Genomic DNA, 26,031 nt, shown 5'->3' on the forward strand with positions numbered 1-26,031 from the left:
AGAACTTAGCGAATGCACAGCAACCTGGACAACCAAACCCAGAGAAATATTCCAAATGAAGTTAGAATACAAACTGCAATGGCAAACTATGGTCAAGTGCCAACAGATGTACAAATGCAAACTGCCATGTCAAATGACGCTGCGTTAGGTTTGCCACCATGGTATGCAAATATGAGATGGAAAGAGTTTTATACAAACCCTGAAGTGGGATATAAACAACTTTATGCAGATGACGCGAACACAGGAGTTGACCCAGAATATGTTTTCTACCAGAGGAGAAACAGAATGTATGAGCTCCAGTTAAAGAATGCTATGGAACTCAACAGGAAACGTAAGAGACTAGGCGGACATTAGATTTTACATATAGTAAAATGGGTTTCTTCAGTAAGATAGGAAACTTCTTCAGAAGAGTTGAAGAGGTATATGGAATGGAATAAAAACCGTAGGAAAAGGAATTTGGAACGGAGTCAAAAATATTGGTAAAAGAGTAAGGTCAGTTTGTTGGTATTATACCTAAAGACCCTGAACCAGAAGAACAAGCTCCTGTAATACAACAGCCTGAACCTGCACCACAGTCAAGTTGGCAACCAAATCCAACACCTCAACCGTATTAAAAAATTATATTTTTATCGTTCGATAGTAGTTGTATATGAAACTAAGTTCTAAGTAAAACGCATGGTATAATGGAATTATTCTTTTTCTTCCATCTGTAGTAAACCATACTTGAAAGTCTGAAATACTTCCACTTGGTGGTTCGTATAACTTTGTAGGTTTTCGTAAAAGTCATTTGCCAAGCATAAGAAAGAGTTCTGGGCGCCAGAAAATGAAGCATGAACAATAATAGCATCTTGGTCGAAAATATTTTCATATGTTCCATTAGGGTTTTCGACTTCATAATAGTCCGGGTGTACTGGATATGCTGCAGGCTGATTTAACATCCTCATAAATCTATACCATGCCAAGTTGTTATATTTTGTAGAAATATAAACGTTTTCTCCAAGGTCTTCTATTTTATTGATTTTAACAGTTGCATTTTTCCTGTCATAAATAATATCGAGATGGTATTCTCCTTCGTCAATGTTATACTGTTTGCATATTCATATAGATATCGTTTATTTTTTCTTGAAAAGCTTGAAGAGTTGTTTCTAAGTTTACAAGCAAACTAACTTGTAAAAGTTTTCCCTGTTCAATTTCTCATACATACGTTTTTCTTTGTTATAGTATCGAACTTCAAAACCGACCGTAAATGGGAAACCATGTATGGCTTCTGAAATGAACTTCATTCTACGAAAGCCAATAGCTTTTGTGACAGATGGGTCTCTTAACCATCTTAATGGGTAGTCAAAACGATAGCCTTCATGCTTTACGGTCTCTGTCTCAAACTTTTGACCGACATTAGTAAAAAGTTCATCTAATGGTTTAGTTGTAGCAACTCTTGAATTTTCTTTTTCTATTGAAAGCATATTTTATCTAGAATAAAAATGTCGAAAGATATTGCTTCCATGAGAGAAATACAACACAACCGACAACTCATTATGCAAGCTCTAAATAAGAACACAACAAACTTTTCAAACTATTCTAAGATATCTGAGTCATTGAAAGAAGGAAACTTAAAACTGACATTAAACCCAATGACAGATGAGTTTCTGTTTCAAGACAAGAAGAACAATACTGTCTGTATAAATCCAACAAAAGGAACTTTAAACGAGAAACCTATAAATGAACTTCTTTTGAAAGCAGATGTTGACAACAAAGCTGACAAAGAATATGTAGACGATGCAATAGCAAAAGAAGAAGAAAGAGCTAACAATGCTTATGCAACAAAAGAACATACTCATCCTGAATAGCAGACAAAACATATGTTGACAATAAAATGTCAAGTGAAGTGACAAGAGCTGAAAACGAATATTCTAAAAAGACTCATACACATTCTATATCTGATATTACAAACTTACAAGAAACCTTAAACAGGAAAAGTGCCGTTGGACATACACATACCATTGCAAATATTACAAACTTACAAGAAACCTTAAACAGGAAAAGTGCCGTTGGACATACACATTCTATATCTGATATTACAAACTTAAACGTTAGCCTTGAAAATAAAGCGGATAAGGAATATGTTAACGAAATATACCAAAGTTTGATAGGAACAACGAAAAATATTGAAACTATTGTTGGGGATGTTTCTGTCTATGAAGAAAACAAATATTTTAGATGGGAGTTTGTACACTCCTTAAAAATGGTATACGGTATAAACTCATTCCGAAAAATAACAATGAAATGTATGTAGGCTATATAAAGAATAATGGTACACAAGTTAAAGTTCCATTAGACAACAACTGCTACTTAAACTTATATGGAGACGAACAAAAGAAATATTTAAGAGTTTATGAAATGGCAGGTATGACGTTGGCTGACCCAGCTCCAGCACCATATTATTATGACTATGGAGATGACGACAGAACACCACATGTAGATGAACAAAAACTAACATTATATTTAGATTATTATAGATATAAAAGATATAATGCAATAGAAAAAACGAGAATAGTATATTATTATACAGATGACAGAAATAAATATTATAGTCAAGATTTTACCTACCCTGAAAACATAAGATTATATTATAAAAAATATTCTGACACAAACCAGAAGAAACCTGAAATAGTTGCACTATATTTTAAGTTCAAAAGAGACAATCCTATAATATCTCATATGTTTGATTTAATGAACCCAGTAGGTTCTATTTATACATCTATGGAAGCAAGAGGTCCTCAAGTAATGTTTGGTGTTGGTGCATGGGAACAAATAGTCGACAGGTTTTTGTATTGTGCAAACTCTTCAAAGGAAACAGGGGAAGTAAAACGATTTCAGGTGAAAATTTACCTGCACATAGTCACTACATAGATTTAAGCACATCTCAAGCAGGTTGGCATAAGCATAGATATTGGGATTGGTCAGGAATGACAAAAGGTAAAGGATATGATGTTAAAGACGACGTTAAGTTTGCTATAAATTGTTACTGGGATGACACGGGGAGAAGGAAACCATACACATTTCGTTTCAGGATATACGCAAACAACGGGACAAAGTAAAGAATACATGCCACCTTACATGACAGTTTACGCATGGTATAGAATTGCTTAGTCGTCATTTTCAACTTCTTTAGCATATTCGTCAGGAGTTGTCTTATATTTGTTAGGAACTGTCTTTGAAAGTATACCACCTTGAACTTTGACAAGTTTGAAACGAGGTCTGGCAATAGTAGTTTTATCTTCTGCTTGCAGTGTGTACATTTTGCCATGTTTGCCTAAAACTTCATAATATTCTCTTGTATACTTTCTTCTATTTTTACGAACACGAATGTGAGTACCTATCGGGTTCCCATTGTTGTCATAGTCAATAGTATTTTCATATGGGTCGCGTTTAGGTATTTCTATTTTTACTTTGTCACCTTTCTGAAGTTTGAAGCCCGGCATTCTTTCTTGTTTGTCTCTTTTGACTAAATTATTAAATATATAGTCTTTCTCTAAGTCAGGGTTGTTTTTCATTTCTTCGGGGGAGTGGTTTCCCAAACCTTTTTGTTTACGGCTATTGTAAATATTTAAAACTTGTCTCATCTTTGCCATGGAGAAGTGTCTATATTGTCGTCATATGACATTTCATTTGCTTCACCACCTTGTGGTTGGTTTAAGTCTCTTAACATTTTTATACAACCGTCAATGACACCAAGAGCAGAATGGTTTTGGTCGACAATGAAATATTGGTTTACATTTTTTGAACGCAGATAGTTTTTTACATCATCTGATTTGAAAGAACTTTCACAGTCAGATGTCAGTTTTGTTGGATGGTATTTGTCAACGAATATTGTCAAAGCAGTTTTCACATCTAAAATATTTTTGGACCATAATGGTATGGCTTCACAGTATCTTGTGTTTTGACCAACAAATATTAACCAGTATGGTGGTCCATCTTCTCTATACCTCGGAATGTTTTCCAAGATATCCATAAACCAAGCATTTGGTGTTGAACTAAAGATTTTTACCATGAGTGCTTTCTTTGTCGCTTTAGAAACATAGGGGTCCTTGTTCGGATTCGTCATTTTTTATCCTATAAGAAATGGGTTTATTTGGCGCATTAGCAGGAGTCGCATCTAGATTTTTACCCGCAGTGGGAACAATAGCCAGAGGTGCATTTGGAATTGGAAGGAAGATTTTGAGTACATTAGGTATACTGAAAGAGAAAGCACAACCTATTATACAAACTGTACAGAAAGGTTGGGATGTAGCACGAGATGCAACAAATCTTATTCCAAATCCTGAAACAAGAGGAAAAGTTCAAGGATGGATGGACAATGTAGGAAGACAAGCAGGAAACTATTATAACAAAGCAAATGACTACTATAACCAAGCAGGACACTATATGGACCAAGGTGAAAGATTCTTTAACAGAGGATATAACCATGCACAACAATGGGTAAACAATAACCAACCTCAACCGCCTCAAACGTGGGGAATGTAAAGTTTTTTACTGAGATGAAATGAACAATACAGCATTGAGACAAATGGGTTCAAGATGGATTTGTCGACTTCCAGCAGTTACACCACGTGTTTGTCAAGTTCTTCCTATACCTCAGGAAGTTTTAGACCGACTTAAAAAACCTAAACAACCAGTTGAAAACAAACCAAACTAAAATTTTTTACTGAGATGAAATGACCGAAGAAGTTGAAACGGTAGATTTGACACCACAAACAAAAAGTTCAGAACCATTGTCAAAACCCGTCAAAGAACTTACAGATGAAGAGAAAAATTCAATAATAGAAAGTGCCAGGTCTGGAAATACAAACCCTAACTACAAAGTCACTTTTCATAAAAATGGAACGGCTAGTATCTCAAAAAAGAAACAGACTCTCACAAATAAAATATTGAAGTCTGAAGGAGCTTTCGAGACAACAGATGGAAAAGTTTACTTCACTGACCAACAGTTCATTATAGAACATCTCATTGACTTAGAGTCGAAATATTCTAAACTTTACAACAAACACAAAAAGTTGAAAGGAAAACAAAAACAAATGGCATATGATATTTATGAAGATGTTGACGACACAACTGTTCCTGCAGGTGAGGTAAAGTCAGAGGAACCGAAAAGTGACGAAAAACCGATAGAAGAAGAAAAACCAAAAACTGAAGATAAACCAAAACCAAAGTTTAGTTTCCAAACTAAACCAAGTCAACCTTCATTAGCTGGTATGGGTTGGCGTCAAAGACTTATGGCAGCAGGTGGTTATGTAAAGTAAAGAAAAAAAATATTTTTTTATTTTTATAAAAATGCCCCCATATAGAATGGATAGAAAGTCTGCTAGAATAAAAGCAGAGTTACAAGGATATGGTTGGAGAGTTTCGAAGAAGTTTAAATATAGGAAGGGAAGACCCATAAAAGTCTATGACAAATTGTCTGGTCTTCGCTACGAAATGGATTTGGAAACAGCACGTGCCAATTATCCAAACAGACTAGAGAGGTTAGAAGAAGAACGTCTTATGAACATGCCTTTCGATGTGTTAAACATTGCATGAAATAAAAACGTTTTTCAAAAAAGTGACATTTTTAAATTTTATTTGAAATGTACGCTGAGTTTGTTAGTGAACCTCAAGTTGAAGGAAACTTGTTTGTTAGATGAGAAATATGAAATGGCATACCATTTTAAAACAATATATTTTTACATATATTAAATGCTTCAGGTTGAAAAACAAAGAACAAAAGTAGCAGATACAAAACCGTTAGACTATATCTTTACAAATGCTGGTAGGACTATTTCAGATGAAGAAATTTCATCCCGAGCATACAGGTTTGACTATCCAATTCGTTGGCTTCAAAGTCCTTCAGATGCAAAGGCAATAGCATTTAGAAGAGTTTTGTTTTCAAATAGAACTAACGCATTTATGTTCGCAGTATATTTTCATGGGCAGTATAAAGGTTCTGATGGTCTAATAGACAAATTTGATGAAATGAGAATCTTTACAGTTCGTTCAGACGAAAGTCTTGAGAAAACTCTAAATGACTTTCAAACTCAAATGAACAAATATTATTGGGAATTTCAAGAAAAATACGACTCTTTACTAAATGGAACATACTATCTGAAACTAGAATATGACAAGATGAACTCCACCGTTTCATTTCAAAAGATTGAAATTAACCCTCCAAGAGATACAGAGTTTTTATTTTGGAAAGTAGACAAACGTTCTTGGGCACAATTTCTTCGGTTACTAAACCAGAACGAACCATTACCACCAGATGGTCCATTTAAATTTATACTTCCACCAGCAGATTTGACAGTTTATAGAAACGTGTTTGACCCTCAAAATGTTATGTGTCATGCAAGTTTCAGTTCAAGCAACAATAGTTTTCTATGTATTGGTAAGGACTTTTATGACTTTGCTTCTAAATTCTACGAACCACCTAGTAACAGTTTCTCTGACTTTCAAGTTTGGTTCACAACAAATGGTGTGCAACATATTATTCCATTGTACTATGACTTTTATCTCGAATTGTCTTTCATATATAACTACGGAAAAGTGCTGAAAAAGTATTGAAAAATAATGTTTATGTTAGCATGTTAGATCTAACACGTTTTCTAACCACTTTTCTAACATCGTAGAAAACTCATGAAAACAATTTATTTTTGACACTTTCACAAAAAACATAAAAAAAGTGAGTTAAAATGAGATGTTTACTGAACTGGTTGGATGTCGCCTTCACAGGTTATGTAGAACGGCTGACCCGAGAAGTGGAACAGTGCTCTGAGAATTTGTATAATTCGTGGAATTGGACTCTCTCTGTTTGGTATTTTTATCCGAGGACGTTTGTTTAGGAACTTAACAAGAGCTTCTCTTTTGGCGTCCTTTATGTCGTCGAAAGGAGTGCCTTCTGGTACGTCAATTGGAATTCCAGTCGAAATCTCGAGATTCAAGGCAGCCCTTCCAGAAATAGTGGTGAACTTGACCTTGGGCTTCATGACCTTGCGCAAGTACTGCTTAACAAGCTCGTTAATTTCAATTAGGTAAATTGCCTCGTCGGTAGGTTCGACCTCGACCATTGCTACTGTCAGTAAAAGTACTGCTACTGTCAGAAAAAGTACTGCTACTGTCAGTAAAAGTACTGCTACTGTCAGTAAAAGTACTGCTACTGTCAGTAAAAGTACTGCTACTGTCAGTAAAAAGGAAAATTTGAGAGGGTTTTCGACGATAAAGTACTGCTACTGTCAGTAAAAAGGAAAATTTGAGAGGGTTTTCGACGATAAAGTACTGCTACTGTCAGTAAAAGTACTGCTACTGTCAGTAAAAGTACTGCTACTGTCAGTAAAAGTACTGCTACTGTCAGTAAAAGTACTGCTACTGTCAGTAAAAGTACTGTTAGTAGCAGAGATTTTTATCGTTGGTGGTCTGACGGTTAAGCCACAAACGAATGTCCCACGTCCCACCAACCCTTGGTTGTTCCAGCAATTCCAATCTCAATCCAAATCGAAGAGAGACCAAGAGTTCGAAGAAGGTCTGAACCGCTTACGCAAAGAGTATGCTACAGCTCCAATTGAGAGAAAGTTGTTCCCGGACCAAAAAATAATGTTTAGGGTAGATGGTTAGATCTAACCTCATTTCTACCCTCATTTCTACCCTCATTTCTACCCTCATGAATTTTCATGAATTTTCATGAATTTTATATATTAATGTTTTCGTTAATTTAAATTAGGTAAACTGCCTCGTCAAATCCTTCTGGCATTCCGAGTCCTTCCATCCGACAGGAAAAAATTTTCCCGACAACTGGAAAAAATTTTCCCGACAACTGGAAAAAATTTTCCTTCCGACAGGAAGAACTCTTCCAGTTGTCCGTCCGTAAACCATTCAAATTTTCGAAAATTGAGAACTTTTTGGTCGAACTTCAGAAAAAGTTTTTCCTTCCAACAGGAAAAGTTCTTCCTTCCGACAGGAAAAGTTCTTCCTTCCGACAGGAAAAGTTCTTCTTTCCGACAGGAAAAGTTCTTCCTTCCGACAGGACACAAACGAATGTCCGACGTCCCTCTTCCTGAACGCCTTCCCAAACCAGAGGAACCTAAAGCACCAGCCCCTGCACCTCAGTTCCAGCAAGTACCTCCGAATTACTACCAATTTCCACCTCAAGGTTACTACCTACCACAAGGCTTCCCGAACTACCCTCCTCAGCCTATGCCTTACTTCCCCAACCCTTGGATTTTCCAGCAATTCCAATCTCAATCCAAATCGAAGAGAGACCAAGAGTTCGAAGAAGGTCTGAACCGCTTACGCAAAGAGTATGCTACAGCTCCAATTGAGAGAAAGTTGTTCCCGGACCAAAAAATAATGTTTAGGTGAAGAGGTGAGATCTCACCCGTTTTCTCACCTCTTTTCTCACCTCTTGAATTTGTCATGACTTCTTCGTAAACTAAACGTAAATGTTTTGTGAAGAATATAGCAACTGCCGGAATTCCGGCGGTTGCTTTTTATACAAAATTCATGCAGGAAATTCTTGAGTTTTGGTTGAAAGAATACGGTGGAGCCAAATGTGGCTCGACCTCAAAACAAGCATTTTATGAGCTTACAAAGGGTGTTATGAATGAATTCAGCAACATACATCCTGACCTCGTTCATTTTGTTGCTAAATTCAGTAAAAATATATTTTAGGTGAAGTGGTGAGATCTAACCTGTTTTCTAACCTCATTTCTAACCTCTTGAATTTTCATGATTTCTTCGTAAATGTTTTGTCAAGACTTCTTCGTAATGAGTGTAAATCAGACAAAAATATATTTTAGGTGAAGTGGTGAGATCTCACCTGTTTTCTCACCTGTTTTCTCACCTCATGAATTTTCATGAATTTCCTTAAGATAGAAAAAATAAAATTAGTTTTATTTTGTATTTTTTTGTATAAAAGATATGATTTCAGGGATTTTTTTGACGAAGTGTTAATGTTCACTTCGTCAAAAAATAACAGTTATCTAATGAAAAAGTGTCATTTTTTGTATTTTTTTGTATAAAAGATATGATTTCAGGGATTTTTTTGACGAAGTGTTAATGTTCACTTCGTCAAAAAATAACAGTTATCTAATGAAAAAGTGTCATTTTTTCATTTTTTTGTATTTGACGAGAATGTTTAGGGTAGAAGGTTAGATCTAACCTCATTTCTCACCTCTTTTCTCACCTCATGAATTTTCATGATTTCATCGTAAATGTTTTGTCAAAACTTCTTCGTACATGCTTTGTCAAGACTTCTTCGTACATGTTTTGTCAAACATGAACGTATATGTTTTGTCAAACATGAACGTAAATGTTTTGTCAAGCATGAACGTAAATGTTTTGTCAAGACTTCTTCATCGTAATGAGCGTAAATCAGACAAAAATATATTTTAGGTGAAGTGGTGAGATCTCACCTGTTTTCTCACCTGTTTTCTCACCTCATGAATTTTCATGATTTCATCGTAAATGTTTTGTCAAGACTTCTTCGTACATGTTTTGTCAAAACTTCTTCGTAAATGTTTTGTCAAAACTTCTTCGTTTATGTTTTGTCAAACATGAACGTACATGTTTTGTCAAGACTTCTTCGTACATGTTTTGTCAAGACTTCATCGTAATGAGCGTAAATGACCAAAAAATATAATTTAGGGTAGAAGGTTAGATCTAACCCGTTTTCTCACCTCATGAATTTTCATGATTTCATCGTAAATGTTTTGTCAAAACTTCTTCGTTTATGTTTTGTCAAACATGAACGTACATGCTTTGTTAAGACTTCTTCGTACATGTTTTGTCAAAACTTCTTCGTAAATGTTTTGTCAAGACTTCATCGTAATGAGCGTAAATGACCAAAAAATATAATTTAGGGTAGAAGGTGAGATCTCACCTGTTTTCTCACCTGTTTTCTACCCTCTTGAATTTTCATGAATTTTCCCGAAATAAAAAAATAAAGTTAGTTTTATTTTATTTATTCTTCATTTTTTGTATGTAAAGATATGATTTCAGGGATTTTTTTGACGAAGTGTTACTCTTCACTTCGTCAAAAAATAACAGTTATCTAATGAAAAAGTGTCATTTTTTGTATTTGACGAGAATGTCGGGTAGAAGGTTAGATCTAACCTGTTTTCTACCCTCTTTTCTACCCTCATGAATTTTCATGAATTTTCCCGAAATAAAAAATAAAACTAACTTTATTTTTATTTATTTTTTTTATTTTGTATGTAAAGATATGATTTCAACAATCGGCACAACAACAGTTCAAACTACAGCACCAAACTCGTTAGTCATGAATCCAACATCTATGTTAGTAGAGATGAAAAACTTCATTCCTTCTTCATATACTTTCGAAACAAAAATCCAGAAGATAAAGCAAGAACTGTTAACAAGTAATTTAGACTGTAGTGCGAAAGATGAAGAAAATGAACAGTATCTTTATGAAATGCAGGACATTATTGACCATTTGCCTAAACTACCTGAAATCCAACAACAAAAACTCACTATTCCTGAATTTGACGAAATTGAAGTCAAAGCAACTGACTCAGTAGAAATAAAGAAGTTCATACGAAAGGTAAACTATGAATTCCTTGGTTTTCATTGCAACCATAAAGTTATGGACAAAGATTGCGATATGGTATATAAGAATGTTTCTGACATATATAAATCTGAAGAATTTAAGACATACGACAACTTTGTTTCGTTAGTTGCTGAATGTGTATGGCAGATAAGAGATAAAGATAGAAGAGGTAAGGTATGGAATGAACAGATAAAACCAGCAGCTTTTGAGTTAAAGAAAACCATTGACGCCTTAGTTGTTTTAGCAGGTAAGGTTTCAGAATATAACGCAAAAATGAACCCGCAATGTTCTAAATGTAAAGCAGCAATGAGGAAATATAACTACTCAGTCAAAGAGATAGAAAGAATGCGAAACGACTATGCAGACTTAAAGAAAGAAGCAGAAGATAAAATGGACATGTTAGAATTTCTGAACAAAAACTATCCAACTGCTGACGATTTCCTATTATCTGACGTCAAGAAGAAGTATAAAGAAACTTTCGGCATTGTTAAAACATTCGATGTACTAAAAGAAGAAATAGAAGCTACGAAATTGTTTAGGATTTCAAATATACATCGTACAATTCATGTAAAACGCTTGTGAAAAAACAGGTGAGATCTCACCTCTTCACCTAAACATTATTTTTGTCTGATTTACGCTCATTACGAAGAAGTTTTGACAAAACATTTACGAAGAAGTCTTGACAAAACATGTACGTTCATGTTTGACAAAACATGTACGATGAAATCATGAAAATTCATGAGGTGAGAAAAGAGGTGAGAAAACAGGTGAGATCTCACCACTTCACCTAAACATTATTTTTGTCTGATTTACGCTCATTACGAAGAAGTTTTGACAAAACATTTACGAAGAAGTCTTGACAAAACATTTACGAAGAAATCATGAAAATTCATGAGGTGAGAAAACAGGTTAGAAAACGGGTGAGATCTAACCTTCTACCCTAAACATTATTTTTGTCTGATTTACGCTCATTACGAAGAAGTCTTGACAAAACATTTACGTTCATGTTTGACAAAGCATGTACGAAGAAGTTTTGACAAAACATTTACGATGAAATCATGAAAATTCATGAGGTGAGAAAACAGGTGAAAAAACGGGTGAGATCTCACCACTTCACCTAAACATTATTTTTGTCTGATTTACGCTCATTACGAAGAAGAAGTCTTGACAAAACATTTACGAAGAAGTCTTGACAAAACATTTACGAAGAAGTCTTGACAAAACATGTACGAAGAAGTTTTGACAAAACATGTACGAAGAAATCATGAAAATTCATGAGGTGAGAAAACAGGTGAGAAAACGGGTGAGATCTCACCTCTTCACCTAAAATATATTTTTATTGAATTCAGCAACAAAATTCTGAGTAAAATGGCATATGCTTGCTTCCCTCGGAAAACCGAGAGAAGAGATTCCGTATGAAAATCGTGAAGAACAGCGAGACCGACTTTTATCTGGGTCGCCAAAACTCTATGAAATTCATGAATTTCCTTAAGATAGAAAAAATAAAGTTAGTTTTATTTTTATTTATTTTTTTATTTTGTATGTAAAGACAGTAATGTCAACAACAGAGAACACAACAACTGCTATCGTTCATGAAGCTATAAATGAAGAATATGAGTACATACAGTTTAACAAACAACTCCGTCTCATTCGTTCGGTCAAAGACGATATGTACCAAATGCAAAGTATTTTGACAGCATGTTTTGCTCCAGATACTAAGCTTCCTAAAGACTGGTTTAGGAACCAAAGCACACAAGAACTTTTGAGCGAAGCACAGCGAGACATACTTTTTTCTGAAAACAGTGAAGAACAGCGAGTAGGTAAAAAACCCCAGTCGCCAAAACTCTATGAAAATCGTGAAAAATTGCCAAACGGTTTGAGAGGATATTATGTACATAGACTTCTTGTAAATGCTGTTGCAATGTGGGCTTCGCCTCGTTATGCTTGGTATATTTACAGACTTCTTGACGAAATTCATAGACAAGAACGTGAAGAGCTAGAGAACAAGCTTGAAGCAAAAGACAAAAGCATTCAGAAAAGAATACCACGTTCGGTACCAAAAGGAAAGGAAAAGAACTATAAGTATATGATTTATACTGAAGAGATGGAAAATGAAGAAGATAAAGATATGGTTATGTTGCATTTAGTCAGAAGAAACAACAAAAGCTTTTACGACCTTGCTAAGATTTACAAATCTGACAGAAATTGGTTCTATCGCGAAAACTTACCGATTTCAATGACCCCAAATGAAGATGTGAAACAAATAGTTCAAGATACGTTACCTCAAACACACTATGATATGAAAGGTTGTACAATACTTACATTCAAAGAAGACTTACCGCTACTGAAAGAAAAAATAACAGAGTATTTTGACAACTTCAAACAAGTAGGGTAGATGAACTCTTTATTTTTATTGACTTTTTACAATTTGAACTTTGTTTGCGTAGATATGAATTCTGAAAGAAGTATGAGGGTCTTGTATGACTTTATACTTCTCCCAGAGTTCATATCTGTCAAACTTACCTGCCATGGACTCTTTCATAAGTTCCATGAAATCGTCTTCGGACAATCCGGGAAAAGTATAATGTCAGTAAGTATTCTTTTAACATCCTTACTTAAACTCTTTGCTGTCTGTACACATATTACGACTGAGATGTTAAAGTGTCTGAGCTTCTTAAGAATTCGACACATGTCTTGTTCTCTGTTCTTTAACAAAGGATGAGAAGCAAAGTCATCTAAGATAAGAAGACATCTATGAGGGTATGTCTTCCAATCGTAAGATTGCAATTTCTTCGAAATGTATTCTATCTCTTTCTGTTTGTTTCTGAAGTGTTTCTTCTCTAATATTCTCTGCATTTCCTCATTTGGGTCTTTAAACTTAGAATTTATATACTCATTTATAGCATTATACTTCAAAACTCTTCTTTAGTACTTCTTTATCCAATCTAACAACTCAGTATCCTTTATACATACTAACTTAGACTTCTTTATAATATCTTTGAACGAATTGACGGTTTGGTCAAATTGACCAGAAGTACTACAAATAACAACTAACTCATAGAATGGGTTCTTCTCATCTAGTTCTTGTTGTTGTGCAGCCATTTTAAGATAAGTGAAAGTCTTACCCGACCCAGGTGGTGCAATTAGACCTGTTATACCATTCTGAGCAAATAAGAACTTGTCATGTATAGGCTTTATCTGAGCATTTTCTAACTTTCTCTTGTTCTTATTTAAAACATTCTCAAATTTCTTGTCAATGTCAGCAAACTTTTTTTCTAACATATTTTTAGAAAAATTAAAATTTTTATCTTTTAGAAAATGTCTAGCGATTTCGCTATCTATATTCGAGACAAGCTTTTCGACAGCAAAACATCTGTCGACCATAAAATCTTACATAGTGTAAACAAGAAAGGGGAATTTGTTCTAAAGTTCTGTTTCTGGGAATATGACAAGAACCATAAAACATTAAGCAGAGCAGTCTTAAAATTTGTCAATGACAGACTTGTTGACAGAGATGACGCCTCTTGGAGAGATGAAGTCCAACAAAACTTCTTAGAATGCAAAGAAGACACATGCGCTGTTCTTGAAGATGAAATAGAAAACAGAATAGATGAGCTATTAAAGGACAAAGAACTTTTACATAAATATGGTTCTGAGAAATTTGACATATCTCCACCAGAGAAGAAGAAGAAGAAAGAAAAGAAAGAGAAAAAAGTAGAAGAGAAGAAAGAACCTGAACCAGTTCCAGAGAAAAAGAAATTTGACATGTAAAAATAAAATTTTATTTTTAGAACATTTCTGGGTCAATGTCAATGTTCTCTTCCTCTTTAGGGGCAAACACTGGCTTAGACTCTAAAATCTTTTTACCCAATTTACCTTGAACTTCAACTATCTTAGACTCGTAATATTCATAGTCGTCTGCCTTCTTTGGTTCATAAGGTATAACAAGTTTGTATGCTTTGCCTTCTTTAAGGTTTGAGAACCTTCTGTCAAAACTTTCTTTGACTGTTAACAAACCTTCTATGTCTAAGTCTTCAAATTTCGCACCATTTTTAGTCACAATAGCAAACTTAACTGGTTCGATGTTCCAAACTTTGCTGAATGAAGACTTTTCAAAATGGTAGAAGTAAACATTCAAATATGTGAATGGGTCTAGTTCTTCTTTAAGTCCTGACATGTACTTGTTTACTGAGATGAATTTTGTCATCTTTTCTATCGGATAAAAAAATTTTTTTTTAAAATTTACTCAGAAAAAATTTTCTTTGTATATACACCATTCTGAACATCTAAAAGACTTTTGACATTTGCCAAGAATGTTCGTTTAGACGCTGTCATATAACCATATTCTTGACAATATTGTTTATACGAATCGTACAATGACCTTTCATCTAATGACACAAAGTCAGTTTCATCTATGAACAGTTCATATACACTCTTGTTTGCTTCTAACAATGTTTGTCTCTCTTCGGTATGTGGAATTTGTCTTGGATTGAACTTAGAAATATCTAATGTCATAAAATATGAGAACAAGTGGTTGTAAAAGTCAGATGTCAAAGTTTCTGCTAAGTCGTCAAAATATTCTGTATCTTGCATATGAGAATCTGACGTTCTGACAACTACATATCTTCTGTCAGAACTTTCTAACTTCATCGGAACAGCATTGTTTGAAACCATAATGAAGTTTGCAACATTTTCACAAACTCTTTGGTCTTTATACTTTCTTTCAACAACTCCAACTTTATCTGTTATAAGACTCTTCAAAGCATCTGAGTTCAAAACTTTGTTGTATCTATACTTTGAAGTTCATTGCAAACTATAAGTTTCATATTCTCTATTGAGGAGTTAAACTTGCCACAGATGTTTTCTAAGTTTGTCATATTCGGATTCGAATAACCTTCTAACAGTTTGCACAAAATATCTGTAAAGAATGTGTTCTTACCAGTTCCTTGTTTTTCCAATTATAATGAGAGCAGTTTCATTTTTAGCACTTGGATGTTGTAAGATGTTTGCAAACCAACATAAGATATACTCATAAACCTTTTCGTTTCCATTGCATATAATTTCTTTGACATGGTCTAACCAAGCTTCTATAATATTTTCTTTCCATTCTACTTGTTCATATTTATATCCAGTGAAGATAGAATAGAAGTTTGGAGAAGGTGTATAGAACTTTATACCTCGAACTGAAAAATCTTCTAACTTTGACAATAAGATATCCCAAGCATCTAACATCTTCATGCCAACTTGTACGACTTTTATTTTCTTAAGTTTCTGTCTACATTCTTGTTCAGACACTATTGTTGCTCTTGGTTTGTTAAAGACAACATCCCATTCTTTCATGACATAACATTCTGGGGCAGAGTCAACATAAATGACTAAACGTTTCAAATTCTCGACTGCTTTGTTATAGTCTCTAAATGGACACATATTTCTGAATGCTTGGAAGTCATAAAAATCTGAAACATCTATTCTGTACATTTTTATAAAAATAAAAAAAATATTATTTTTTATTCTTGACTTTGTTGTTCCATTTGTTGCATTTGTTGTTCTTGAGCTATTTGTTGTTGAAGTTGTTCTTGTAATACAATACTTTCACCAGTTGCATCTTCCAATTCGAAACTTTCTGCCGTCATTGACAAATACATAGGACATAAAAGTTTTACAGGAACAAAGTTTGCGTCAACTAATGTCAACGTTATACTTGCCAAAGTGTTTGAGTTCACTAAGGTTGAAAATTCTGCATTCGAATAACAATAGGCAAACCAGCAGAGAAAGTATTGTTTATACGCATAAGTATCTTTTGGTCATAATAGTTTCTGTCGACATTCGAATAGCACTTTGAACCTAAGTTTGAAACAATATATAAGATTGGTGTGCTTAATGTCAATGGAATAGACATTCCTTGTATGACACCTTTTCCTGTTATAGGAAACTGTTGGTAGTAAAAACCAGAAATAAGTTTTGTATTATAGCTCATATCGTTTATAGTAAACTCATTCGGACATCCAAACATAATGAAACCTGCTCTAGTTGCAGCACATGTTACACCCGTACTTAAAGTATTAAATAAGTCAACAAAACCTGTTGGTGGTATATCTGAGTAAGTATCTTCAAAGGAGTATTTTTTACCATTCACAACAATAAAGTCTTCTGGTGTCAAAAGAGCAAAACAGGCTTTAGTCGTCATTGTGTTTAAGGTTAGTTTACAATACCGTCCTTGAGGACTTTGTAAGTTTGTTGTTTATAGAATTATATGACTCAGGGTTTTTAGTCGTAATAGTATAAACCATTATGTCTTCTGCCATTTACTTAGCAAATAAATTTTAATGAAATGTTGTGGTCGTCAAATATTTTTATAACGTCTGGGAAACTATATTTTAAGTTCAACGTTTCACCTCCTTTCATAACGTATATCTTGTCAATGACATTATATGAAACACCACAGCAACTAATGTCGGGTTCTATTTCTTTGATGTTTATATCGTCTGCCTCTGTCAAAAGTTTCAATAGTTCTTTCAAAACTTCATGAGGTGCAATGACATATGAGTTCACTTTTACAGGTTGTGTTCGACCAAGTTTAACATTATACTTAAAGCTTGACAAATCTTCTCCTGAGTTTGAAGTTTGTCTTTCAGTTGTTGGTAGTCGTTTCGAATATCTGCAACAGAACTTAAGTCTCTGTTAACTTCAGGATATGTTGGTTGTTCTTTTACAGGAACAATTGTTATACCATCTTCGTCTTCGTATGGTTTCCCCACTTCAACATCTCTGTCTTTGACATTGACAATAACACTTTGACTGTTTGTTTGAGTTGGTGAATTTAACTTCACATCTGCCACCGCCATTAAACCTTTTGAAACACTTACGCTTCTATTTTTCGGAAATGACATTTTACTTAGAATAAAAAGATGGACGTATTCGGATATCTCTTTGAATTGAAGCAAAACAAAGTTTATACTCACAAACAATACAAATACATTGACAGAATAGTTCTTTACACAAACAATGGAAAATGTTATAGAATAGCAGTCTTTGCTGAACCAAAATATTTTCATAAAGCAAAGAAAGTTGGTATAACTGAAATGGTGAAAGTTCTTGAAGCAGACAAAAATATAACTTCAAAACTTACAGATATTACTAAAGGAAAGTTTATAATACAATATTATGTCAAAACAGTTAGTATACAAGTCTTGGGTATGGTGGCACTGCGTTCCACTTTACCCAATACTTGTGAATTTGACACTTTACAAAACCGTTAACGTGTATTTTACAACACAAACGACAACACTAACTTAACCTTAAATATTTACAAAGCCGCCAACCACTTCACTTCACTAACGAACTCACTAATGTAAAAATAAACGTTCTCACTATCGTTCTCACTAACAACTTCACTAATGTTCTCATAAATTTTCCTCAATATCTTCATCATCAGTGTTAACCCTATTGTAGTCATACTTGAAGCCATAAACTTTCTCTAACTTCTTAACGTACAATTTACATAACTTACCTTCGTCATCGTATGGTTTAATGATATAACTATTTCTATCTTTATAAACAGTCAATGAAAAGTCAACTGGTCTCGGATGTATTTGAAAGAACATGTTATGCTCAGGAAGGAAGAATAAATGTTTAAATGTATGTTTGTTATATGTTTTGATTTGTATGAGTTGCTTTTGTTCTGTCATTTACATCCAAATAAAAAATTTCAGTAAACTTAAAAATAAAATAAAAAATTAATGATATCACCACCCGCACACGTATGAAAACATAGCACAAAAATAAATTTAGGGTAGAATGTTAGATCTAACACGTTTTCTAACCTCTTTTCTAACCTGTTGAATTCATTACTTTATAACTCTCTTCCTTGGTTTCTTTTTAGTTGCTTTCTTCACGTCTGTCTCCAGCTTGACTGTCTTTCTTCTTCGTCCGTAATGATACCAGTTACTTCCACCAGTCAATGGGTCAAATGGTCTTTCGTAAGGGTTTCCATACATTCCATAGGGACCATACGGAAGAACTACTGGTGGAGAAGAAACATTTTCTTTAGTTCCATCGACTCTATTTAAATGCATTGTTTCACCTTTCATCTGGTCATTAAAGTCTTTTGCGTGTTTTGCAAACTCATCGTCCTTTCCTAAAGCATTTTCTGACTCAGTCGCAACCAAATTGGATGCTTTATTTATGAGTCCTATTTTATTTAATCTTAACTTCTTTGCAACCCAGCCTCCAATCTTTCCTTTATTTGCATCTAATGTCTTTGAAACCCTTCCTCCACTCATTTTATTTACTGCGTCATAAGCCCCAAGTGCTTTTGCTCCAAATGCTAATGCTTTTGTTCCCATTGCGCCTAAAGCTGCCCAAGCTACCATTTACACCATATTAAAATCATCTCTCTTCAATATTATCTCATAAAAGTTCTCGTTACTGGAGAAAGTCAATGAAACATAAACATTCTCATGGACTTCGTCCTCGCCGCGTTGCGGCTTCATAAACTTCTTTCTTATATCATCTATCGCTTCAAAATGTCTGAACAATTGCTAACATCTTCTACAACAGTTATTTCATCATGAATGACCTTCAAGAACAAGCTCATTTAATATGCTATTAAAATCATCTCAATAATGAGTCCATCCTTTCCATCTTTAGGTAGCACAACATCTTTCATTGAAGAAGGTTCGACAAGTCTTATGTTAAACTTACTGACAAAGTTTGTTATACTATAATGCTTCGGTGGCGAATACATGTAGTTTGAAAGACATAATATAGATTCTTCAGCAAATTCACTTATACTGGATTTTATAACAATGTTCTCACGAGACCAAATACCACCAATTGACAATCTTGTAAGCAATCCTGCTGAACCTTCAACTGTAAACGTCGATGGTAACATTCCACGAAGGTCATCTATTGACATCGTTGAGTCACTGAATTTAAATATTTTCTTAAAGCAATCGTCATTATCTAACCATGCAATAGCTTTGAAGTTTTCATTCGAATATACATCTGCTTCATTAAATGTAAAACCTGACTTCTTTGCAGAGATGACTTTAAAATCTATTGAGTTTGTTTCAAAATTATATGCTATGGTAACTTCTGAAGGTAATGGATGCCCTTCCGCAGTCAGTTGTTCTCTCACTACCGTTTGAAGCTTTGTGTTTAAAAACTTTCATGTCATCTCCTGTGTCTAGGTTCACATACACAGCAACGGAAAACTATCTTGCTTCTTTGTTTCATCATTATACCTCAAAACATTAAAGTTCTTCAATAATATTGTCCTTCCTGCTGGAATACTTTAACTTGTCTTATTTCAATAGCTTTCTCACCTCCTACATACTCTACCCAGTGTCTTGGATATTCATAAGTATACTGACTTTTCTTGAATTTTGGTTGGTTTCATCATAACGTGTTCATAGTATATCTTTATACTCTTGTCAGTTAGACTCGGTGCTATGTTCTGAATATTTCTTGACTTGCATTTTTAATGGAGATAAAATGAAGCATTTAATACATGACGTAGATGAAGACATGAATGAAACTACAGACACGAACAATTACTTAACTCTTCTCTCATTCTTCCTTTCAGTAAGGCTATTTGGTTCTGTTCAATGGTGTGTATTTCTATTGTGGAAAGATGGGTTCAGGTAAGACATTTAACCTCATTCGTCATATACTCATAACAGAGCGTTTAGGAAGACTCTATTATGACCAAATCATTATATCAGCAACTTCAGACTCTATGGACTCAACAGCGAAAACATTTATGTCAAAAGTTCAAGCCTCTGTCGTTAAAGTTCCAGACAGTGAACTCATTGAATTTCTTCAACGTTACATTCGACGTAAGAGGAAATATTATGCCATCGTTGAATTTATACAGTCAGGAATGCAAAAGACTTCTGAGGAGATGGAAAGAATTATTGACAAACACCACTTACGTCAGTACTCAGGAGTTTACGATATGAAACGACTTACAAACTACATTCTGTCAAAACTTTCAAAATACCCCTTCAAAAAATATCCTTCAAACACTCTGCTCGTTTGCGACGACTTCGCCGGAAAAGGTTTAGTGTCAAAGCCTGACTCACCATTAGCTAACATCATTACTAAAGTCAGACATTACCACTTAACTGTAGCAATACTTATGCAAACATGGAGGTTTTTAGCTTTAAACATAAAACGTCTCATAACTGACTTCGTTATCTTTCAAGGTTTCTCACGTTATGATATTGAACTCATTTGGAAACAGTCAGGTATAACATTACCTTTTGAAGAAATTTGGGAAGCATATAAGTCTCTCATCTCTCCTCGTTCATACCTTGAGATTCATATCATGACTAATACCATTAAAGTCAAAAATATTCCATGGGAACGACCAACATTGTTTTAAAGTTTAACCTTCAATTGACTGATGGTAAACAAATTCCATGCATCTCTGTCGCCATTTCTGTTAATATTTTTGCTGTCATTCATATCATCCACTTCCCCATCCGTTAACTTTTGAGGATATGTTAGAATAGCTGTTCTTAAATGAAGGCTTTTCACCTTTGAGAGCATAAACTCTATAACTTTCTGCATACTTTATGTTTGAACCTCCTGAGCCATCATTGACATAAATTTTTATAGGCTTCCACCCTTTGTTCATGTTCCTGCTTCTTCCCTTAGCTCTTTTGTTCAGTAGTTCTACATCTTTATACACAGCTCCTGTCTCAGTGAATTCAACAATATTTTCATTCGTTAGCTTTACATTCAAACCCTTGTCGAGTATATTGTTCATTTCATACATATAAAAGGTTTTTATTCTATATGAAATGAGAAGCAAATCCATCTTAGCTGGTGCCGTTAATGTTCCAATTGAACCAACATCAAATGTTGACTCACGAACGACAAACAATATTGTCATAAAGAACTATAGTTCAGAGTGTTTGAAAGAAAAAGAACCAGAACTGAAATCCGTGAATTTAAACTCAGCTTCAAACGCTAACGCTACATCAGATGTTAAGTTAGAGTATCCACCACTGGACCAAATTCTTTCAAGAGAAGCCAACGACAACCCTTACACAAATGTTCAAACAAATCCTTCAGATAACGTAGACCATTACCTTCTTCAGTTATACCAAACAATTTTACTCAAAGACGATAAGAAGCTTTTGACAAATCTTATAAGCAAGAACCAAATAATTCTAACAAAGGAGGACCTTGAAAATGTTATATCACGAATAACAGGGAAACAATGTGTCATTGACTATCTCGACCCTGAAATCGAATGCTGTGGTCAAACGCCACCATTCATGAAAATAGGTAACATCCGCATCATTGAAATACCAGGAACTACAGGAGTTGAGTTTAAGTATAAATATTCGAACGAGTATACAAAACTTTCAACAGAATATAAGCTTTGTTTGAAATATGTTTTAGTAAATTAAAGCAATTTGTAATATCTATCCAAAACTTCTTCAACAGTATCGAACTCATCTTCATAATGCAAACCTAATCTTATTGACTTGGTGCAGTTTTCACTAACACAATATAGCGCTTTGCGCTCGGCGCCTTTGACGCCTTTTTCTGTTCTCTTGACTGACATAACTAACTCATTTGTTTCATCAAACAGCAATAACCAAAGTTCATGACCTAATACATAACATTCATACTTTATATTTTTAGCTCTGAGTTCTCTTGTAAGCTGTTGCATTTAATATTTTCTAAAAAGTCAACTTCAACAGTCATTCGCACTGGTGCCTTCAGTTCTACAGGCTCTCCTTGAAAGTCAACAAGTCTGAATTGCATGTCTTTCAAATTATGAGGACTAATGCGAACCCATTTACCTAAATGAGTTACTATGACAGGAACGTTTGGAATGAACATTGAATTGACTGCATAACAGAAGGATTTATATTCTACTGAACCTTTACTATTAACTCCTGAAATACCTGTGACATTAGCTATTTTTGACTCAACGTATAAACAATTACCATAACATACGTATGGAACAGATTTCATCTCAATCGTTTTGTCAACACTTTTCAAAGGACATGTCATATGGTATGCTCCCAGAAGCAATTGAACTCTATGACTCATTCGTGTTATCTTAAACTCCTTCGCATAACTGAACTTCAAAACTCCTGCAATAAGTTTAACATTCATTAAGTTTTCTTCGTTCTCCTTGTTTATTGTAGTATTTATGAGCGCATTTAACACTCCAGCTAATGTTTCCATCTTATATTCTACATTATTGTGAAATCTTATTTCGTGCTTCTTTCCATCTATTTCAAGCTCCATGAAATCTGTTTCATCTGTTATAACGAATGAAGCGATAGTATTGAAGTCAACAACTCTGAAAGCAAGCGCTTCATTCTGAAGACCTAAGTTTGTTTGTAGCTTTACTGTCCCGTATTCGTTTGGGTCTGTACTTTGCAAATAGAACAACATTTTATTCTCATTAAAATATGAGTATTGCTGCATATGCGTATGAAGCTGACAGAGCTAAACGTTTATATTTTGGTCAATACTCTCTCACACTTACTGACAAATATATTGTTATTTCTGATGGAAATACCGAGAAATACATAACATGGAAGGACTATGAAAAGTTTGACCCTATTTTAACTCCATGCACTATGCCATTCATTGTAAATGGTGAAGTTGTCATGAAGAACGACACAACTGTTTATAGGTCTGTATATGAAGCGTTAGAATATATGTTGAATTATAATCCCGAAAGATTTGACCCAAGCACTACGTCATGTACAATGCCTTTTATTAAGGATGGTGAAATCGTAAGAGTTCCGAATTCAACGGTTTACACAGCTGTTCAAAACAGTTTACAAAACATTTTAGCGAATATCTTTAATTCAGAAACTACAGAAATAAAATTACCATATATAACAGATGCTAAAGAAATTAAATCAAAAACGACAACATTATTTACGTCACTTAATGATTTAATGACTTATATCATTAATATTCCTGCACCAACTACAGCATTTGATCCAAACTCGACGGTTTGCAGTGTACCTTTCATAAAGTCGCAAACGGACTCTTTGAGTCCTGAAGGTCTTTCAGACCGAAGCGACCAGGGCGAAGCCCATGACAGTTCATTAATTGTTTTAAGGGATTCAACAGTTAATGAATCATTAAAGGCGTCATTAATGAAAATCATTGATTTTAACTCATTCACGAATACATATAATTCATTCATTAATGTTTCATATGCTTCTAAAGAAGGTGAGCCAAAAACTATCGATAAAGCGGTGTATGAAATAAAAGCATCAACGACGAAATTGAATTCGTTAACTTTTGACGGTGATAGTTTCGTTAATGACATAACATCGGGGAAAACAATTTTAACGAAAGAATACTTAAAATCTCATGTTAGTGAGTTCGTTGAAATTGAAAAAGAAGGTGGAATTAAGTTCGATCCACTGAATTTCATTTTCAGCTTAGCGAATGCGGGTGTTAGTTTCGCTGAATGGACAACTATACAGAGTGAAATAAATGCAATATGGACGTTTTTGGGGTCAAAAGCGGGAATGGGTGAGCTTGTAAATGCTGCAAGAACATTAGGTGAAACAGGAAATTTTGTAGATGGTTTTAAAAGACTTGTTTCAAATGTTTTAACAAACACAAAGAAATTATTTAGATATACCATACATAACGGACGGATTTTCGAACAGGTAGCAACAAACCCTCCGGTTATGGCTGCGTTGATGATGGTTAGAGATATAAAACCACGTAACGACGGGAACGAAGAACATGAACAACAGAGCCCAACGGGCTCAGAGCCACATAGTGGCGAGGATACTGGTCGGGTTATTCAAGACATTAAAAACGTGTATCCTGAAGTTATTGATTTATTTAGAGGAGTTAATGATTCAATTTCAAAACATTCTATAACCCTCGATGAAGAGAATAAATTAACAGATTATATATTCGTCATTATTGCAGAATTAATGAAGAGAATAAATGAAAAAGGAATTGGTGATATCATTAATGTCAGCGATGTAATGATGAAAAGAAATTTTGACTCATTATTTACAAAACCGAAAACAGAATATAGTCTTTATGACGTAATTACCGAATTAATGAAAAAGATTAATGATAATAAGAGTTCTGGCGGAAGAGTTGAATTAGAAGTGAATGATGTTAATGAGAAATTAGCCGAAAAAGCAGATAAAAACCACGTTCATTATATAACTTCAGACGAACAGATTATAACGGACTACCATGGATATTTAACACGAAGTGATGAAGCGAAGACAAAAAATGTTAATGAAAGAAGATATAAATACATTCGTGCTAAAGGTTATGACATAAGCTGTACTGTACAGTATGACACAGGTAAAGCACAAGAAACATTTGGTTATAACAATGAAATTTATGCCTCTACTTTCAATGTTAACGGTGTATTAGTTGAACCAAAATTTACTTTGAGAGTTAAGTCAAAAATAACGTTTGAAGATGCTATTAAAAGTAAAGCTGACAAAGTTGAACTTGAAGCAATGAACAAAGTTTTGAAATCTCATAAACACAATATCTCCGATATAAATGAACTTCAAGCTACATTAGACAGTAAAGCAGACAAGAACCATACACATAAATCCTTCACTACTGTTAGAGCAGACGACATAATATTGAACTTTGACCTTGGTTCAAGTGCACCATTAGAAAATCCAAGTACAAGCGTAAAAGATACTCTTAACAGTTTAGATAACAGTTGCAGGAACATTGAAAGTCATGCCAGAAACTTTGAAGCACATGAACTACCAGCAATGTTAGATAAGAAAGCAGACAAGAACCATACACATAAATCCTTCACAACTGTTGCTATAGAAAGTATTGAAGGAACGGTTGAAGAAACTGGTGGGGATGCATTATATTGTAAACCTCCTAACTTTCCACAAGGTTTAACATCGGATGACGACATAACGACGATGAGAAACATTAGATGTAAAGATGTTTATGTCATGAAGGATGAACATAATATTAAATTCACTGCTCAAGATTTATATGACAAGAAAGCAGACAAAACAGAGCTTCAAACATTAAAGACTCAGATTCTTCAAACATTATATCCTATAGGCTCTATTTATACGTCAATGAACTCAACAAATCCAGCAACAGTTTTAGGTTTTGGTACATGGCAGCAGATTGTAGACAAATTCTTATACTGTGCTAACTCTTCAAAGCAAACAGGAGGTTCGAAGAAAATTACTGAAGCAAACCTTCCACCGCACACTCATACAGGAACTACAAACACAACAGGTAGTCATTCACATTCAATAACAAAAAGAGGTTATACAAATCTTGCAGCAGGTTCGGATAGACAGGGAATGCATAGATATGATATTTCAAGTGACCCAGTAGATTCAAGCGCAGGTATTTTCTGTGGAACCGCAGGAAATCATGCCCATACTTTCACAACAAATCCAACAGGCTCGGGTGCA

At 34.3% G+C, this 26,031-nt stretch overlaps 16 protein-coding genes and 7 pseudogenes across 23 annotated transcripts, besides 3 other annotated features; 12 read left to right on the forward strand and 11 right to left on the reverse strand.

The window, feature by feature from the left end:
- Positions 1–78: 78 nt before the first annotated feature.
- Positions 79–354, forward strand: TVAGG3_0241900 (uncharacterized protein; the record flags this gene model as incomplete). The annotated part of the gene is made up of 1 exon (XM_001300626.2): positions 79–354. One exon carries the CDS (start codon positions 79–81, stop codon positions 352–354), a length of 276 nt encoding a protein of 91 aa, XP_001300627.2.
- A 17-nt stretch (positions 355–371) lies between these two features.
- TVAGG3_0241910 lies at positions 372–614 on the forward strand (annotated as a pseudogene). Its single transcript has one exon. A coding segment is annotated over exon 1 (243 nt).
- A 4-nt stretch (positions 615–618) lies between these two features.
- On the reverse strand, positions 619–1,101 carry TVAGG3_0241920 (annotated as a pseudogene). The gene has a single exon. A coding segment is annotated over exon 1 (483 nt).
- An 811-nt stretch (positions 1,102–1,912) lies between these two features.
- Positions 1,913–16,066: a mobile genetic element.
- On the forward strand, positions 2,284–2,812 carry TVAGG3_0241940 (phage tail repeat-like family; the record flags this gene model as incomplete). The annotated part of the gene is made up of 1 exon (XM_051227714.1): positions 2,284–2,812. A coding segment is annotated over one exon (529 nt), but the record flags the coding sequence as incomplete, so codon positions are not given.
- On the reverse strand, positions 3,147–4,012 carry TVAGG3_0241950 (annotated as a pseudogene). The gene has a single exon. A coding segment is annotated over exon 1 (866 nt).
- Positions 4,123–4,435, forward strand: TVAGG3_0241960 (uncharacterized protein; the record flags this gene model as incomplete). The annotated part of the gene is made up of 1 exon (XM_051227715.1): positions 4,123–4,435. A coding segment is annotated over one exon (313 nt), but the record flags the coding sequence as incomplete, so codon positions are not given.
- TVAGG3_0241970 lies at positions 5,092–5,300 on the forward strand (annotated as a pseudogene). The gene has a single exon. A coding segment is annotated over exon 1 (209 nt).
- On the forward strand, positions 5,347–5,577 carry TVAGG3_0241980 (uncharacterized protein; the record flags this gene model as incomplete). Its single annotated transcript, XM_051227716.1, has 1 exon — positions 5,347–5,577. One exon carries the CDS (start codon positions 5,347–5,349, stop codon positions 5,575–5,577), a length of 231 nt encoding a protein of 76 aa, XP_051112702.1.
- TVAGG3_0241990 (uncharacterized protein) lies at positions 5,734–6,594 on the forward strand (the record flags this gene model as incomplete). Its single annotated transcript, XM_051227717.1, has 1 exon — positions 5,734–6,594. The coding sequence occupies one exon, from the start codon at positions 5,734–5,736 to the stop codon at positions 6,592–6,594; it is 861 nt and encodes a 286-aa protein (XP_051112703.1).
- Positions 6,732–7,004, reverse strand: TVAGG3_0242000 (uncharacterized protein; the record flags this gene model as incomplete). Its single annotated transcript, XM_051227718.1, has 1 exon — positions 6,732–7,004. A coding segment is annotated over one exon (273 nt), but the record flags the coding sequence as incomplete, so codon positions are not given.
- TVAGG3_0242010 (uncharacterized protein) lies at positions 8,062–8,373 on the forward strand (the record flags this gene model as incomplete). The annotated part of the gene is made up of 1 exon (XM_051227719.1): positions 8,062–8,373. A coding segment is annotated over one exon (312 nt), but the record flags the coding sequence as incomplete, so codon positions are not given.
- Positions 10,247–11,173, forward strand: TVAGG3_0242020 (organellar and viral DNA polymerase type B; the record flags this gene model as incomplete). The annotated part of the gene is made up of 1 exon (XM_051227720.1): positions 10,247–11,173. The coding sequence occupies one exon, from the start codon at positions 10,247–10,249 to the stop codon at positions 11,171–11,173; it is 927 nt and encodes a 308-aa protein (XP_051112706.1).
- Positions 12,261–12,868, forward strand: TVAGG3_0242030 (KilA, N-terminal/APSES-type HTH, DNA-binding family; the record flags this gene model as incomplete). The annotated part of the gene is made up of 1 exon (XM_051227721.1): positions 12,261–12,868. A coding segment is annotated over one exon (608 nt), but the record flags the coding sequence as incomplete, so codon positions are not given.
- On the reverse strand, positions 13,002–13,447 carry TVAGG3_0242040 (annotated as a pseudogene). Its single transcript has one exon. A coding segment is annotated over exon 1 (446 nt).
- Positions 13,517–13,873, reverse strand: TVAGG3_0242050 (P-loop containing nucleoside triphosphate hydrolases family; the record flags this gene model as incomplete). The annotated part of the gene is made up of 1 exon (XM_051227722.1): positions 13,517–13,873. The coding sequence occupies one exon, from the start codon at positions 13,871–13,873 to the stop codon at positions 13,517–13,519; it is 357 nt and encodes a 118-aa protein (XP_051112708.1).
- On the forward strand, positions 13,910–14,362 carry TVAGG3_0242060 (uncharacterized protein; the record flags this gene model as incomplete). The annotated part of the gene is made up of 1 exon (XM_051227723.1): positions 13,910–14,362. One exon carries the CDS (start codon positions 13,910–13,912, stop codon positions 14,360–14,362), a length of 453 nt encoding a protein of 150 aa, XP_051112709.1.
- Positions 14,379–14,798, reverse strand: TVAGG3_0242070 (protein of unknown function, DUF4108 family; the record flags this gene model as incomplete). Its single annotated transcript, XM_051227724.1, has 1 exon — positions 14,379–14,798. One exon carries the CDS (start codon positions 14,796–14,798, stop codon positions 14,379–14,381), a length of 420 nt encoding a protein of 139 aa, XP_051112710.1.
- On the reverse strand, positions 14,834–15,106 carry TVAGG3_0242080 (Poxvirus D5 protein-like family; the record flags this gene model as incomplete). Its single annotated transcript, XM_051227725.1, has 1 exon — positions 14,834–15,106. One exon carries the CDS (start codon positions 15,104–15,106, stop codon positions 14,834–14,836), a length of 273 nt encoding a protein of 90 aa, XP_051112711.1.
- A 32-nt stretch (positions 16,067–16,098) lies between the features above and the next one.
- On the reverse strand, positions 16,099–16,896 carry TVAGG3_0242090 (annotated as a pseudogene). The gene has a single exon. A coding segment is annotated over exon 1 (798 nt).
- Positions 16,897–16,900: 4 nt separating this feature from the next.
- TVAGG3_0242100 lies at positions 16,901–17,436 on the reverse strand (annotated as a pseudogene). The gene has a single exon. A coding segment is annotated over exon 1 (536 nt).
- Positions 17,437–17,765: 329 nt separating this feature from the next.
- Positions 17,766–18,438: a terminal%2Cinverted (terminal inverted repeat of Maverick-1C transposon ID:TVAGG3_0242110).
- Positions 17,766–26,031: part of a mobile genetic element that runs on past the window's edge.
- TVAGG3_0242120 (protein of unknown function, DUF4107 family) lies at positions 18,439–18,963 on the reverse strand (the record flags this gene model as incomplete). Its single annotated transcript, XM_051227726.1, has 1 exon — positions 18,439–18,963. One exon carries the CDS (start codon positions 18,961–18,963, stop codon positions 18,439–18,441), a length of 525 nt encoding a protein of 174 aa, XP_051112712.1.
- TVAGG3_0242130 (uncharacterized protein) lies at positions 19,188–19,724 on the reverse strand (the record flags this gene model as incomplete). Its single annotated transcript, XM_051227727.1, has 1 exon — positions 19,188–19,724. A coding segment is annotated over one exon (537 nt), but the record flags the coding sequence as incomplete, so codon positions are not given.
- On the forward strand, positions 23,737–24,683 carry TVAGG3_0242140 (uncharacterized protein; the record flags this gene model as incomplete). The annotated part of the gene is made up of 1 exon (XM_051227728.1): positions 23,737–24,683. A coding segment is annotated over one exon (947 nt), but the record flags the coding sequence as incomplete, so codon positions are not given.

This window comes from Trichomonas vaginalis, chromosome IV, assembly GCF_026262505.1.
Source record: "Trichomonas vaginalis G3 chromosome IV, whole genome shotgun sequence".
NCBI lineage: Eukaryota > Parabasalia > Trichomonadida > Trichomonadidae > Trichomonas > Trichomonas vaginalis.